We start from the raw sequence: 14516 nt of genomic DNA on the forward strand, positions 1-14516 counted from the left end.
CCCATTGGATGTCAGATGGCTTTGTTCACAGAGCTTTACTTTACAAAATGGAAAGCTCATAATTTACCCTAAAAATTATGTTGGGCAAAGAGCACATGTGATTTTTTGGGTTGCTTTCCTCACAGAGCTAATATTTCATCCCTACTACAAGAAAATTAAGGTTTCCATAACGTGTGCAATGCTAAAAATCCTGTATTAAGCACAAACATATTCACCAGCCTACATATCTACTTAAGTAAAGCCATAAATACACCTTTTTCCTTACTGACAAGACACTGGGTTTTTGGACTGCTCTTAATATTTTATAGGTACAGCCACCACACCCTGTCCCTCAAAAAGTTTTTGTAAAAAAAACTTCAAATCTTGAGTACTTTCCCTTTTCCACAAATTTCAAGGCAAGCAATCACTTGCAGTATGCAGCAAAAACATTCAGCAACAATAATCTCTTTGCAGGAGACTACAGGTTCACAAGAGAGGTTTAAGTTTCCTTTATTGAAGAGCAGACCTAAGAGCACAGTGAAATACTATCCTTCATGTCCCTGTCTTTAAAGTCCCAGTGAGTTTATTCAGAGACGAGATTCAATACAGAAGCAGCCCAGAAGTTGTCCAGTTACTTTTTTTTTTTTAATTTACAATAATGGCAAAGATCCTTTAGCTATTTTTTAAATTTATATAAGTATAGATAGTTTCTTTCATTTCAGATTCCAGTCCACTAGCATATCTCCTTTTATTAGGATTTTCATCTTAAGGTACACTCCTAACCAGCCAACTGCTATATACTGCCAAAAAGGAGTGATTTACATTTATTACTAAGTTGTTTCATTACTGCAAGATACACATAATTCAGCATTGGTATTCTCACCCTCAGACTTTGCTTTGTTTAAGCAAAAATTCTGTGTAGGCAACCACTTCAATTTAAGTACAGAAAACCATAAACAAGGTCATGAAATTCTAATGTTATCCAAGGAGGTTCAGCTCTTTGCAGAACTGCATGTGCATACTCAGTGTAGTAATACAGAAGGAATGCTGAAGCCTTTTGTAGACAGGCTGTTCAGCTGGATGTTGAAACCTGCAACCTAGAATTCTGACCAGCAAACAACATTCCTGCTGAACTGTGTTTCCACAGGAGCACACAAAAAGCACTGTGAAGCACACAGAATAAAGCACTGCTCACCTAATAAGACATTCAATTTTTCTTAATCAAAAAATGTAAGTTGTGAATCCACACAAACTTGTTTTAGTAAGCTTAACACAGCAAGCTCAAGTTTGAGGCTGTTTTGACAATCCCACCTCAGAGGTTTAAAAAAAGACATTCTTGCACATCATGTCGTCATACTCTCACAACATACATGAGTGATTCTCCTATGCTATCCAAGTAACACACCTAACTACTCATACACTCTATGGGTCAATCAAGAAAACCCTCGAAAATAAAGAGGTGGAATAAACTCCTTAAATATTCAGTGAAAAACACACTCCTGGTAAACAATCAGCTGCAGTACTTTGCTTCATGCTCATACTATTAAATAAAAGTGTACTGCAAGAAGATATAACCAAAATCAGATACCAAGAAGGATACCAAGTCTCATATATTTCACCTTTTAAAACTGTGTATCTATTTATAAGGAAAAAAGAAGATAAAGGTTTTCTCAAACTAGACACTGATTCTTTGTGATGACTGATTCTTGGATTTTGACAACTCATTTGCAATCACTAATAGTAGCTACCTCACAGCTTTTTTTCTGTTAGAAGCTTTCTACTTAAACATAAATTTTCAAGTTTTCATTACTAGAGAAACAGTACAAGATTTGCTTTACCCAAAGAAAGCTACCAAGTTCTGTTTGCTGGGGTTTTGTAAGAACAGGCAACCTGCAGTGCAAGGGATGAGCCAGATTCTGTTGCAGTAAAGACAACAGAAATAATAGAAATAATGCAGAGAATTTTTGAGCCCACAGCTGAATCAGGCTGATCCAACTACACCCGGCCATACTCCTACACTTAGAGGTATCCCTGAGGTCTCCCCTTTTGATCCCTGTATTTCGAAAATGTTTCTATATAGTTCAGCTCTCAGATATCTTCATCGCCTCAAATATACAGTGAGACTGTCTCTAGCAAATAATATGCATGATGGGTGTTCACCAGAAGAATAAAATTTTAAGTAGTACTGCTGTCAAAAGTGAGGTTAATAACGCCCCTCACAACAGGAGGGTTAATAGCTCTCCTGTGGCAGAGGGACCACCTGGAGGTAAAAAGTCTCAGCAGTGACGATACCATCCACAGACATCTTTGGAGGGAGGAAGACAACTAAAGAAGACAATAAACAAGAAGGGCACGTGCAATGTCAGGCATATGCAGGAGAGGCCAGTAACATCTCTCCACCATTGTCTATCAGCTGCCCCTCACTGGCCCTGAGACAAGGAAGGATGGACCCAGGCAAGGATGGCCTGCCATAGCAGACAGCATTCTACACAGACTTCTAGGAGAAAGAAAAAAGCTCCTTCCTTTCCAACTGAGACACAACCTCCAGTGAGATGCCACACTATTACCTAGCTGGCTGTGGATTTTCAAGTGGTTTATATCTGCAATGCTGTAATTAAGAAAACTGGTCTAACTAAAGAGAAAGTGTATCTGATTAAAAGCATTCTCTAAAGTTGACTGCCATTTACCAAAACATACCCATCTTCTTTGGGGGAAAAACTCAAACCTAGAATGAATATCAAATTGCAGCTGAAACAATAAAACTTCTGCAGGTAATAATCAAATGCAAAAGCAATGCACTCCAATAACTAGAGGACCATGGAAAGGAACATGGACAGGAGGCATAAAAAGACATTTCCAGATTCAGTTATAATCAGTCACCCTGATTAGGCTTTATGAAACACTCCTTTGAACAGGACCTTCCAGCATTATACAGAAAACAAACCAAAAATCAGCTAAATTTTTTTTTTTTTTTTTCTTGACGGAATGCTACTTAAGAATATTGTTTACAGATTTTATTTATTTCACACAAAATATTTCAGGTACATCTGTAATCAGGTATTCTCCCACTTCAGAGGACACAGAACTACATATATTATCCTTTACATCCTTTTAGGATGCTAATTTTCCAAACATGTTCAACAGTGAAGATGTTACTACACCCAAAAATAGATTATGAACAGATTTTTGGACTCCCAAAATTATAAAGACCAAATAGGACGCTGCATTTTCAAGGTCAGACATAGTGCACATTTTTTAATATCACATAGAATTTGTCAAACTTTCTAATCCTACAACACAGATCACATATTTTGTTCATAGGCTGCAGATGAGTATGACCTCCATCTCTTTCTCTAGAGGTTACTAGTTTTTTTAGGATCCAGGGACTTTATACATCAAATGAACATCAAAAGATCAACCAAACTTAACATATTCCTCTAGCTCTATTTCTCATTTCTCTGCCTTTTAACACAGACTCTGGTTTTGACATTTTAAAAGTATATATTAATTTAATTCCCCTCTTTACTATGATGAAAATTTATGCTTAGTGCTCCTTCACTCACTTCTGAAAAGTTGGGGTTTTATTTGAGAGTAAATTTTTTTTGTCTTCTCATTCATTTTCTTTGCTCTGAAATTCAATTCCCTAGCCACAATCTTTGTGAAGCAGCTTTGTTCTCAGCTCTTATCTGTATCTTCCAAGATCACTACAACTGCAATGGTAATTCATTGCCAAAATTCAGTGTACAGCATAATAAAGTCTTGAGCCACTAACTGCTTCTCCCAGAACAGAAATTTAGCTTTGAACTGGCATGGGGAGGTGACAAAGCAAATATATTCTGTATCAGGCAGAATCTGGGCATCATCTTCATGTTTAACTAGAGAAGAAATCATACTAATATGGCCTGAAGGTGATAAATTAATTTTGGCTAGGTTCCTGTCTGGGAGGAAAGAACAATTTTCCTAATGAGATAAAGATGAAGGAAGACAAGGACCTTTAGGCAATTGGAATTTAGTCTGAGAGAGGCTCTAATAAATCAGGTTGTGCTTCTCTTTGTTTAAGGAAATACCTGTTAGGAGATCCGGGGCCTGTTTATTTTTCTCTGACAAACCTGATTTTCTTGGCAGTGCACAAACTCAGAATCATAAATTGAAATGAGAATAAAAGCAGGTGGCCAAGTTCAAGTTTCAATTCTTTTTTTTTTTCCCATCTAAAATAAGTAAACAAATCCCAGCTGATTGGACTCAATTTACACAGATCTCCTGCTACTTTGAAACTTGCAATTCCATATCCAAAGTATCCATACACAGATGAGCAGATTTGGTTGGAAAAGTCACATTAGAAAAACTAGAGAACACCAATATTCTCACAAATATGCACACTAAATACCAAGATACCAGATGGGAGGGATCCAAAATCCCATGGAAGTAGCAACTGGAGAAGATGCAGCCTCTTCTCTCAGTTTTCTTTGTGTGGCACACTCTCCACAGACTTTGGGCAAGCTCATACTGTTAGCAATGGATTCAACACATGAGCACTTCACTTTCCTGTAGCACTGCTATCACTGTTGACAGCAGCAGAGCACCTCCTGCCCAAAGGGGTCACCCAGCTGAACACACAATGCTCCTGTGCCACTGTCTCATTGCAAAAGATACAGCCTTCATCAGGCAGATTCTGCTTCACCAGTTGCTCACTTCAACCTCTGAGAAAAGACAAATTATTGTCTCTGCCACTGCCTTTCAAGCAGAGTAGTTTGGGACCTCTGGCTATCCTAAACTGGCAGAGGCCATGTCACAAGCTAGTGAGGCTGCTGAGAAGGCAGCTGCCCCATCTCCGCTCCCCCAAAAGCTGCGCACTGCTGCCCCTCCGTTATGCCAACTCAGGACATCATGTAGCCATTACAAACACCACAAAAAGATTTGGACAATTGGGCAGAAGTACCAGAAAAGGCAGGACCATCCCCTCAGGGAGTTCACTCCTTTATCAACACACAGTGAGTGTGCAACCATCCCTCGAGAAACCACAATGCTGCTTGTGCTATACGGCTTCCATGGTCATGGGCAGAAGCACAGTCTCAGCCTGCCTCTCCCTAATTGCTGACAGACTAATCACTATCCCTTTTTCAGGACAAGAATGACAAAACCTGGATTTGTCAGATTCTTAGATATCAATTTCAGGGTGTTTAAGAAAGGAAAGGTCATATTTAAATGCTAGGTTTAAAGTTACAATAGGCTGAGAAAGCAACTACCTCACTGAAAAGACTGCTGTGTTTCTGATCTAGACCGTGCATTCCATATTGCACCACAGAAATTAATAAAAAGCTGCAGCCAGCATTTAGATGATAAATTTTAATGAAATAAAACCTTTCAAGTTGCCTTGGATATTATAAAATTCTATATCTGAAATACTCTTTATCTGAGGGATTATATCAGCCATTACTCTGGGACTCCCTGCACAACAAAAGAGCTTTTTCCATGCCTGTTCTCTGAGACACCAGCAAGTGGCTGCCTCTCTAAAAGGAAGACAAGGCAGAAAAGCTTAATTCCTCTTCTCCTCCCATCCCCATCCTGCACCACAAGAGAGCTGTCATGCCCAGAGGGCAGCAAACTTTCTGACTTTGTTTTCAAGAGTGCAAATTTGCTTTCAGTCATGTCACTAAGATCCAGCACTTGAGAAATTTATGTATCTTTGAACAAGCATGCTACAGCTTCTGTGGTGATTCTTAAGAATTCCAACAGGATGTGTATCTACCTCAGATTTATTCAAAGCATGACAAGAATTAAAAAAGTATATAGCAGGGAATGAACAGTATTTGAGGTCTACCTCTACCCTAGGCTTCTAGGATTTATTTCACTGAAACTTTTTATCTAACCAATTTGGACAATAACAAATAACACAGTTGGGCATTTATTTGCAACACCTGTAGTGGATCAAGAAGCTTCTCTGGAAGGGACAGGAACATGGTTCTTACCTTGCTCTCAATGAATGAAAAGCAAATGACACCAGCTTCAGTCCCTGAGATTGCAGTGAGCTGCCGCAATATTGTTAACTGCAACATTCATCTCATAGCATCATGATCCCAAAACCATATGACCACCACCAATTCCATGTCTTTTTGCTTTAGATGTATGCTTGCACAATGTCCACATGGGCCACAGGAGATGGTATGCATTTAAATCAGGATCTTCTAGACACAGCAATGCAAGCTCCCAGTACTTAAGAATTCACAGTACATTGCAAATACTAAAATATTCCATCTTGGAACTATTGTTTAAAAAAAAAAATCAATCAACTTCTCTAAATGCTGACACAGCATTTCAAGGTTATTTTTTAAATACTTCTTTCCTTAAAGCAAGGATGAACAAAAATCTGTATCACTTCCCATTTTTTCTGACTACTACTGTTATAAATTAAAGCTCTGGGTCTCTACAAGTAGGGAAACCAACTACACTGCAGACTGAAGCTCATCTTTTTGCCTGATGACCACACCCATGTTTATAGCTGCCACCATTAAAGCACATTTTTACTGAAATCTGGATACATATGTTGAAGAAATCTAAAGTGTTTCAGCCGTTCAATACAATTTCCATCAAAGAGTATGGCATAATTGATACCAAAAGACTATTTAAGTTAGATTTACCAATAAATTTGCAGCAATATGAATATGTTCTATCATCTGTGATAATACAAATAGCACTTTACAAAAGCAGTTCTGAATTCTACTTTAACCAACAAAAATGCTGACCTCAGTTCTGAAAAAACAAAACAGGGCATACATTTGTTGGAAGATTTTCTCAACACCTTCTCTTTGTCACACCACCTTTAGCAGTGGCAGCAAGGGATTCTAGGCTGCTAATTGCATTCCATCCCATTAATGCTCATGAGCTGACCTGAAAGAACAGATCCAGACAGTTCTATGCTTTCTGTTCTGAATTCTGCTGTAGTCTTTCAAATTTACTCATGTTCTACAGTTTCAAAAATATAGAGAAAAGCATATGCCATATTTTCTGAGGGGTTTTTTTGTTGTTTTTTTTTTTTTTTTTCTTTATTTGGTGGGACTTCAGCACATGCATAAATGCTTTCCTGAATCTATGCCAATATGCTGTAAAATGACAATAACTTATGTACCACTTCCTAACATAATGCTCCTTGTAAAGAAACTTGGAAAGTAAAAGTTTCTTCTCAGAAGTAATCTACAAAAATGTATAAAAATCACAACTGTCAAACATTTTCCAATTCAGCTTGAGTAAATGAAAAGCTTCAAAACAACCCCTTTTATTAGAAACTTCTAAAAAGGAATGCACCTAATAGTACAAATTAATGGCTTTTAAATGGAGGATCAATATCTCATTGTATTTTACACAAAGAGCTAAAACCCCATTGCTGTGACAATACAGAAAAAGAGAAAGGTTTACAGATCAGGTTACCTGTCTGATTTGATGTTTTTAATAGACTATACATCTGGCTACAGCCATTTCAGAGTCTCAATCACAGTCATTAAAAGCGGAGATTAAAAAAAGCAGTTTATGACTTCTAAGTATTTACTACCATTCCATCAAAACTGAAAACATCTTTTAAAGGAGACATAACTAGTTGACAATTACAAAGCAACATTTTGGTGGTGCTCTATATCATGACAGATTACTCAGATTAAATGATACATATTATCTTACCTGATACATTCCAACTCCTATGTGTTTGGGCTCGATTTTCACTAGCTCAGCTAATGGGTCTTGGACACGTCTAGCTATGGAAACTGAAAAACAGAATTAGAAAATAGCTATCACTTTTCTCTGAAAAACCTGAATCATGTAATTGCTTTTGCTAAGGTGTTTTGGGTCTTTTTACATCTTCTATGCATTTAATTTTTTTTTAACCTGGAAATAGTCAATACTATGCAGAATCCTTTTTCATTGCTAGACAAGGACATCACATGCACATTAATCAAACTTTATTTTGAGTAATTCCAGCAAAGACCTAGGGACATTCTAAACTGCAATCATGACATTTAACAAGTTTTTCTGAGCCACAGAGTTAATAAATAAAACTGTGTACACTTTATTTTTCCCTTTGTACCCATACTAAATGCATATGTAACATTTAACATTGAACATTGTAAGAACCTTTAACCTGAAATCACCGACATGAAGAAACAAATAAACATTTTAAAAAATAACAGTACCTGTTCACGGACTTATTTACCTAATACAGTATTTCCTAAGGTATGTATCAGATAGTTACATATTTATCTAATTCAACCATAAAATTCAGTGTTCACTTTAACAATGGTTCTTGGATTTTATTAATCTAAGCTGCACACCAAAACACATCAATTTTCAATCTGTCACCCTTATAACTCCATTTAGAAAAACAAAAGCAATTTCCATCATTTCTGATGCCATTAAGTTGGAAGAACCCTTGGTCTTCTAAAACCAAATGTTGAATCAAGACTGCATTTTTGAAGACAGTATTTATTGATAAACCATTTGCTTACCAAAATCTCAGAAGAAAAAATGTATTTCCAAACATCAACTCATAAACTTGGTCTGATTCTGCAGATATTGGGTTGTATTCAGTATTTGCAGCTGTGCTTCCTCCCACATACATAAAACTAGAGGAGGTCTATCTAACAGTATTACAACTATCAACTTTTTTTCCTCCTGACGTAAGACAAAACAGGTTAGCTGGCTTAGCCTCTCTTAGAACATTCATTCTACTTAGTGAAGTAAACATGAATGAAAAAAGTATTTAGAGGGATTCCAAAAATCTTTCCAAATAAGGACCAAAGATCCTAAAAAAAGGGCAAACAAACAAGTAAAACCCTAAACCCTAAGAATCCTACAAAAAGCAAAACCCAAAAGAAAAAAAACCAAAAACATGCCAACTCAATAAAAATTAAAAACAAAACAAACCCTTACAAAAACAAAAAAAACAAAGATAACAATGCCTGACCTTGTTGCCAAGGCTGTTTTTTCTACCACATACACTTGTGCAAGAATAAGAAAAGTGGGACCAAAAAAAGCTGAGGGCCTTTAAAAGCTATGTCCAGAATCAACCCCACAGAATCAACCCCACCAGTCATTTCAAGAGTGTTTTACATTTAAATACATTTTAAGCAAATCAGGAGAGGGTTAGAGGAAGAACAGAAAGGAGTCAGGAGTAAAGATATATACATGCACAGTGCTTTGGTCAACAACATGTATTATGCTAAAACAGGAATACAGTATATATTGCAGTATATCTGGTGTTCACCAGCTGATTTCACACACACACGTGTGTGTATGAAAACATGAACACGGATATAATTATCATATATATTAAATAACCTATAAGCCCCTTTACTGCATCACAGCAGTAGTGTATTCATTCACAGAGGTGTTTAGGTTGGACACACCTCTGGAGAACACAGGCTGCCTTCTCTAACACCCCTGCTGAAACAAGGTTTGCTGCAGCAGGCTGTCCCAGATCATGTCCAGCTGGGTGGAGACTTCACAACCTGTGTGGTCAATCCATTCCAGTGTTGAGCCACACTAACAATAGATAAATGATTTCTTGAGTCCAGATTGAATTTGCTGTGTTCCAGTCTGTGCCCATTGCCTCTTGTCCTAACAGTGGGCTCTACTGAGAAGGGTCTGCTGCTCTCCTTCATTTCCTCCCATCAGGTACCTAAAACCCTTTTCAAGATCCCCCTGAGCCTCTTCCAGGCTGAGCATTTCCAGTTTTCTTGATTTTTCTTTGTATGAAAGGTGCCCCAGTCCTTAACCATCCTTGCAGCCTAATTTAATTAGCAAGCATCACTGCTGCAGAGTGTTAAAGACTTCACAGCATTTCAGTAAAGGACTTGACTAAACATTTGTACTTGAAGCCAAAACAGTAGCCGGAGATATGCAGGCTCCTCAAACCACAACTGCAAAGCTTATCAATTAAATGCTGCACTAAAGACTTCACTTTTAAAGATTTGCACTGTTAAATGCACAGTTAACATGAAGTTCACTGCTCGGTCATGCAAGACTTTTCATATCCTTTAATATCCATTTTAACATGCTGACAAAGGCAGTTTGCTAGCTGGGCTCAGAAAGCACTGTGCTGGTGACATGTGATATGCCTGCTTCTCTGATAGAGCAGGTCTGAATTCAAAGACAATCACATATGCCTTCTTGTCAAAAAAAAAAAAAACCCACAAAAAAGTTAATGAGTGTAAGTACACCAGTTATAACTTACACGAGTATAGCTCACTGCCAAAATGCTTTCCTGTAACAATAATTCATATTAATTACTTTGAAACACTAGTCGCCCACCACCTGACAAACAAAAGTGAAACAAAACACCAATGAAAGTAGTATTGATCCAAACCAGGAAACACTTACAACAATGTATTTCTTCGAACTGCACTGAGCATAGAGACGATATTTGTCCTTCAGCAACCATCATTAAACTCAGCTTCTTTAATACCCATACAGTGTTTTAGAGAATTTTTTTTTTTAGTTCTGCCTAATGGCAAAACTATTTCAAAAGTTAAGTTTTAGATAAGCTGAGAGCAAATACTTCTCACTGTCCACATCTCCTTCCATTATATCTCTAAAAAACAGACAACTATGTGGATAGGTTGATGTAGGAATTTTTCAAGCATAGCTTTCTCTTGGGAACCTTCAATTAAAAAGTAAAATTTAGACTCTTTTTGTCATATTAGCTTGGTTGACAATGCTGTCATATTCCTAGGAGACTTCCAGTGGAGGCATAGGACCTGATCCAGCAAAGCACTTCAGCACAGATGCATGTCAGAATTCCCACCGGAACAAGCAAAACTATTCACATGCCTAAAGTTACAGAGACATTTAAGTGCTTTCCTGGATCAGGCCTAATAGTTACAATATCCAAGCAGGAAGATCAACTAACAGCCAGTTGCAAGATTAAGGATGCAGCTCCTATGGTCAATACCAGCAGGAGAGCTGACCTGCCTAACTCCCACTAAAGCCACAATTTCACTCCAGAACTTTTCCAAATAATAAATAAAAGAGAGCACAGTAGGAAAAATGAAAGAGTTGTCCACATTCGCTCTAGGCAGAAATTCAGTCAAGATTAGCATCTACTGCCTCTTGTACCCATTTATTTTTTGCTGGAGTAGTTGCACACTGCACTAGATCTTTTCTGGGGGCAATGAAGCTCCACTCTGGCCATTTGATCCAAGTGGCTGGACTCTCACAATACAGGTAGAGTACTACTGAAATCACAAGGGCTCTGCAAGAAGTGAGATGTCTACTACCATGGAGCAGAGACAGTAAACCCTGATGGTCTGGCATTTTCTTCTTAAAAACTATATCAAGACTACAAAATTTGTTTTTCATTTTCAACTATTTTACACCGGGTACATTTTAGAAACCACACATTTTTAGAAGACTAACAATGGAACATGTAATGTGTTCTTACTTCTGTAGATATATAAAGGTATTCTTCACATTTGCCCAAGCAAAAAAGGTTACATTGTATTATGACATGCAGGGCAAAATGAGAAAACCAGATTTCTCAAAAGTTATCAGCATGGCCACACCTGAAAAGTTTGAGAGATTTATTAAAATATGCTAGTCTAAGTAAAATGTGAAAAAACCCCAATCAATATTAAACAAGGTATTAAAAACAGGATGACATGACCCTCTATTAGAAAATCACAAGACTTGCACACCCCATAAATGCAAAGCATGGAGTTGAGAATTAGGATGAAAATATTATTGCAACACTTGGAAAGGCAGTAACATACTGTGCTGCCTTTCAATAAATTTATGTAAAATTTTAACACTTGATGAGACAGAATGGTCTAGGTGGTCCTCTGACTTCAGTGTAGATGTACTTCACATTTAAGTGTAATGAGAAATAAAGAAAATCACAGCAAGCATACTTACTGTAATTCTGTCTTGTCATTAGATAGGACATATTCTGCCATTTCATTAAAAAGGCAGTTTAACTTCTTGGAAGTCTCAATTCACTCCATACTTTGGTTATTTGCCAAGACAAACCCAGCAGACAATGTGTCAGTGATGAAGATGCCATTGTGGTGGAAAAAATCATAAGAGTTGCTTGCACATCTCATGCCAACCTCTGTGTCTGATCTTCATAGAAAGTGAGGAATTACATTAAAATGTTTTGTTTCCTAATGGCTAATAAGTAGATATGCCCTCATGAACTAGCAAACATATGTTAATTACCTGGCTACTCCTGTCTTAAAGATCAAATCCCTAATTTCAAATGAAGAAATTTAAAATTAAGACTATTTTCTTCAAACATACGCCACATAACTTTGTTTCTCTAGTAATTTCTATAGCAAGCAATAGCATTTTCCACACAAATCGCAGGAGAGTTTTCACTTAGGAATACTGATAATAGTCTTCAGACTAAAGACAGAAAAAAACTTGCCACACTCAACAGTGAAGGGCCAAAACAACATAGGAGCCTTTCTATTTCTCTGTATGGCATCTATGCAAGGGTCATGTCAGCTGCCAGCCTGAAAAAACTAGAATTAGTGCTAACTTCTTTGGCTACCTGCCTACCTTCAGTAACAGAACAGGTCTAAAGCAACCATTAAGACCCAAATCAGACATGCACACTATTTAGGGTGGAAGGGCAGCTGGAAATCTTGTCAACTAGATGAAATTTATTATGTTTCAAGTATTGTGCCCACTTTAGGGGCAGGCTGCCAACTTCTCTATACAGACAACTACATATTGAAATGTTCTGTTTTTGCATTGCTTTATGTAAGAGCCACACCATAAAGCAAGAGCTTTAAGGCTTAGATAAGGAAAGCATGAACATGAAGAATGCTTATGAGTAGAAGAACAAAAAAGTTTCAATTTCTTTCAGTTACAGTGGCATTTAAATGTTGCTTAACACTTTAAAAAGAAAAACATTTTTGGCCTAAAGTCCAGGATCATGGCATTCCTCCTTTTAAACACATCTTCACATAAAGATAAAAATATGTCTGAGTCAATAACTGTGACAGCTTAGCACCCCACATGAGTGGGAGCATTTGTTTTGTGCTTTGAAAAAATGTGAAGCTTCCAGATGTGAAGATAGCTTTATAAATGCTTTACAAATAAATATATGGCAACCACAAGTTATTAGGCTATGATGAGTTTAACTCCAATATTGCCATAAATGAAAACATTCTGCATCTTTATTACAAAACCTCAATATTTCATTCTTGCTGAGACATGCTACTATAACACCCAAGTAACTCATCCACCCTCCTATTTTAAGTAGCCTTTGCAACTCAAAAGTCTTGGTTGAAACTTCAATGTCAATGAAATAAAAAAAGCACCTTTAGGTAATCAGGGACTCAAAAATGCATAAGTAATTACTGTCAATATATCATACCAGAGTAGATATGGAAACATTACAACTTTTTAAATCCTTTTATAAAGGCTATTATTGTATTCAAGATCAATTACTCTCCCTAAGTATCTGCAATAATGTTTACTCAGTGATCGATTGTTCAGGTTTCCTGAGTCCTGGAAGCCTTCTATCCTGTTGACCTGAATTTCACCCTCCTTGCAAAGGATACAGTGAAACATACAGTAGTCTTTTCATTAAGCATTCTTTCTCAGTAGGTCAGGATTTGTGACACAGTTTTGAATCCTCATATATCTTCTTGGTGGGTTTAAAGTACGCAATTTATTTTAAGCAACTGTTCAACAGCTGCATTTCATCCAGAGCTCTTCCGCAGCAAGTGAGCAGGTTTTTGTTTTAAAAAGGTTACATTTTAGTTTACTTTTAACTCCATAAAACTGATAATCTGTTATTTGCCTAAGATTAATGAAATAATGAATGACAATATTCTACTTATTTATTACCAAGAAAAAAATCTTTAAAAGAGATGGGTTGAATACAACAATAAAGTTAGAAATATGTTTAAAGAGAACAACTTGGACAAGTGAATATTACAATGCAGTCTTTTAAAGTCAATATTTTTTCTTAGGAACACTCTCAAAAACATTTTTCTCAAGCATTAGTAATTTCTGTATCACAGAATAGTATCCATTTTATCCAAGAGGAGACAGGGGACACATAAGAATTTAACTGAATCCTCATGGGATTTTTCTGTCACAGAAATGAGTTGGCCTCAGAAGATGGTATAAACTCCAAAAAAACTTTTCCCCATCTGTTCAGCTTAAAATGTAGGTATCATCAATATCTTTTTCACATTCACACTGCTAATGGTAACTGCATCACTATGCCATTGATTACTCTTACTGCTAAAAGTAAAAAATTACTTGAAGTTCTAATCTTACAAGAGCTAATCATCTGTATCTTAGAAGAATTAGTCATTTGTATCAACAACAAGTATTAACCTTTTATAAGTGACCAGAATGTTCTTTCTTATGCCTGTAGCAAGAAAATCAGCTTTGGCAAATAACACATCAAATCCCAGTATTAAAAGGAAACCAAAACTCCTTGAATTGATGAGCATCCTGGTACTGGTCATTCCTCTAGCTCCACGTTTCAAGGAAGCAACAAAGCCTTCAAAAGGAAATACGCAGACACAACTCAT

The 14516-nt window shown here is 36.9% G+C and overlaps 1 protein-coding gene across 2 annotated transcripts in view; it reads right to left on the minus strand.

Annotated features, from left to right (window-relative positions):
• The window catches only part of SRBD1 (S1 RNA binding domain 1), a 124722-nt gene that overhangs the window by 41857 nt on the left and 68349 nt on the right, over positions 1-14516 (minus strand). For both annotated transcript variants that reach the window (XM_041413639.1, XM_041413638.1), the window contains exon 18: positions 7651-7733. In XM_041413639.1, coding sequence (XP_041269573.1) covers positions 7651-7733 — 83 coding nt within the window. The remainder of the gene's footprint in view (positions 1-7650; positions 7734-14516) is intronic.

The sequence above is a fragment of the Onychostruthus taczanowskii genome, unplaced genomic scaffold (assembly GCF_017590055.1).
Source record: "Onychostruthus taczanowskii isolate IOZ18803 unplaced genomic scaffold, ASM1759005v1 scaffold42, whole genome shotgun sequence".
Classification (NCBI taxonomy): Eukaryota; Metazoa; Chordata; class Aves; order Passeriformes; family Passeridae; genus Onychostruthus; species Onychostruthus taczanowskii.